Raw genomic sequence first — 1915 nt, forward strand, 5'->3', positions numbered from 1 at the left:
ACTATTGTCATTATTTAATTATTTCATAATATTAAACACTGCTATAATTCTTCCACGACACGATTTATTATTAAACCTTTCAATATCCAGAAAAAGCATTATTCCCTCAACAAATCTGCATAATATCTTACAAAATCGTTGTCAAAATAAAGAATGGGAATATTTGTCCTCTGCCCTCTGATTTTACTTGCAAGATTCTTCAATGAATCTACAAAAGAAGGTATTTATCTTGAAAAAAAAAGTCAAAAGTAGACGAAGTGGCACCCGTCATAACCTGAAATTAACCAAATAAATTAATTAATAAATATAAATTGGGAAAAAGCTGTTGAAACAAGGCCACGTTGGCCTGTTCGAACAGGGTGCGCCACATTTGTGCCCTGGACGGACAGGGCCGACCGCACCTGTCCATCTAGCAAAGCCCTATAAATTGAGATCTAAGTTCAGTCAAGCATCAAAATGAACTTACTTGGATCAACGGTAACAAGCATGGCCGTTCCTCCAAATTCACACGTGCCTCCAGCCACCTTAGTTCTCTGCCAATAGCTGTTGAAGGCGTACGATGCATGTGCAAATAGAGTGTTGGGCTGAAAACACGACCCACTGGGTTGAATTTGATCGCAATCCGCTCCAGAGCCGCAGGCATAGTTCATTGCTTCTTGGATGATCGGGTCGGGCACCGATGGCTTTGCCACACACCAAAGGCTCGTGCCAGAGGCAGTGTGAGGTGGCGGTGGCACCGCGGGTGGTGGATAAACGATAGGGGGCAAGAAAGAGTGTGGGCTCGGAACGTATCCCCCAGAAGGCGATGGGACGTTAACGGGCGGGTTGGGGGTAAAGTAAGGTGGGCTAAGCCCGGGCTGAGTTGGCGTCGGAACATTATAAGGTGGACTAAGCCCGGGTTGAGTTGGCGTCGGAACATTGTAAGGTGGACTAAGCCCGGGCTGAGTTGGCGTCGGAACATTGTAAGGTGGACTTGGAAGAGACCCTTCAGGTGGACTCGGGCCTGGCAATGTGGGCCCAGAAGACGCTGGAGGAGGTAATGGGGTGTAGCCACCAGTTGGGCTTGGGATGGTAGAAGGCGCCTGTGGGGTGGATGGGGGATATAAACAATATGGAGGGCTACCATCAGGCAAGGGAATGGGAGCAAGGGAGTCATATGGTGGCATAGAGGTTGGTGAACTAATATAAGAATCATTATTCGATGCATCCAATGGCATAACAAGTTGCTTAAAAATGGGTTCAAAAAATGAGTTTCCTTTTCCCGTGTCAAACCGCTTCAAATCGTGCATTTTTCTAGTAAATTTGATGCTCGAACTTCTTGAATGTTTTTGAGTTGTAAATGAATGAACTGATTTTCTCGCATCTGATCAGTGTCAAACGAAGTATTACATAAAGCTCTAACTACGTTCGATACACCGTATTAGACAATACTATAAAAGAAACGAAACAAAGAAACATATGATCTTACCACAATGTACAAGAGATATGGCTGCTAAACAAACATAGAGACCTAAAATGTAGAATCTCTGACGAGCTCGGTTTTTCTCCATGTCTTACTTTCTACGAAGACTTCAAACTAGAGCTAGTTTGCTCCCACTCCACAGATACAACTCTCAGAATCTATGGGTTTATATAGAATATTGAAAACAGAGAAGGAATTGGGCATAAAGATGATTCTTTAGAAGCAGGTAGCAGCTCACTTTATACTGACACAGATTGCTCGGATAATGTGTACATGAAGAAATGAAAAGGAGTGAAAAAAGTATGAATAATTGCATATTTTAGGTTAAGGGCACACACAGTTGAAGGGTTGTTTTTGGGTACGTAGAAGTTGGCATATATGCTTGCTTGATAGTAGGAAATACCCAAAAGTTTGAGTTTTTGGGCCTTTTCTTTTGCTTGCTTTCTACTCAAA

General features: G+C 43.0%; 1 protein-coding gene across 1 annotated transcript; it reads right to left on the reverse strand.

The window, feature by feature from the left end:
• Positions 1-8: 8 nt before the first annotated feature.
• On the reverse strand, positions 9-1649 carry LOC111375012 (leucine-rich repeat extensin-like protein 3). Its single transcript, XM_022997806.1, has 3 exons — positions 1469-1649; positions 467-1363; positions 9-274 (listed from the first exon to the last, which is right to left on the reverse strand). Exons 1-3 carry the CDS (start codon positions 1548-1550, stop codon positions 243-245), a joined length of 1011 nt encoding a protein of 336 aa, XP_022853574.1. The 5' UTR covers positions 1551-1649; the 3' UTR covers positions 9-242.
• Positions 1650-1915: the final 266 nt, after the last annotated feature.

This window comes from Olea europaea, unplaced genomic scaffold, assembly GCF_002742605.1.
Source record: "Olea europaea var. sylvestris unplaced genomic scaffold, O_europaea_v1 scaffold13268, whole genome shotgun sequence".
In the NCBI taxonomy this organism is placed as follows: Eukaryota; Viridiplantae; Streptophyta; class Magnoliopsida; order Lamiales; family Oleaceae; genus Olea; species Olea europaea.

Coding starts and splice junctions, on each gene's coding strand:
- LOC111375012 (XM_022997806.1), bottom strand. CDS start 1,550: ATGGAGAAAAACCGAGCTCGTCAGAGATTCTACATTTTAGGTCTCTAT. Junction 1,364..1,468: donor CATATCTCTTGTACATTGTG/GTAAGATCATAT, acceptor GACACTGATCAG/ATGCGAGAAAATCAGTTCAT. Junction 275..466: donor GCTTGTTACCGTTGATCCAA/GTAAGTTCATTT, acceptor GGTTAATTTCAG/GTTATGACGGGTGCCACTTC.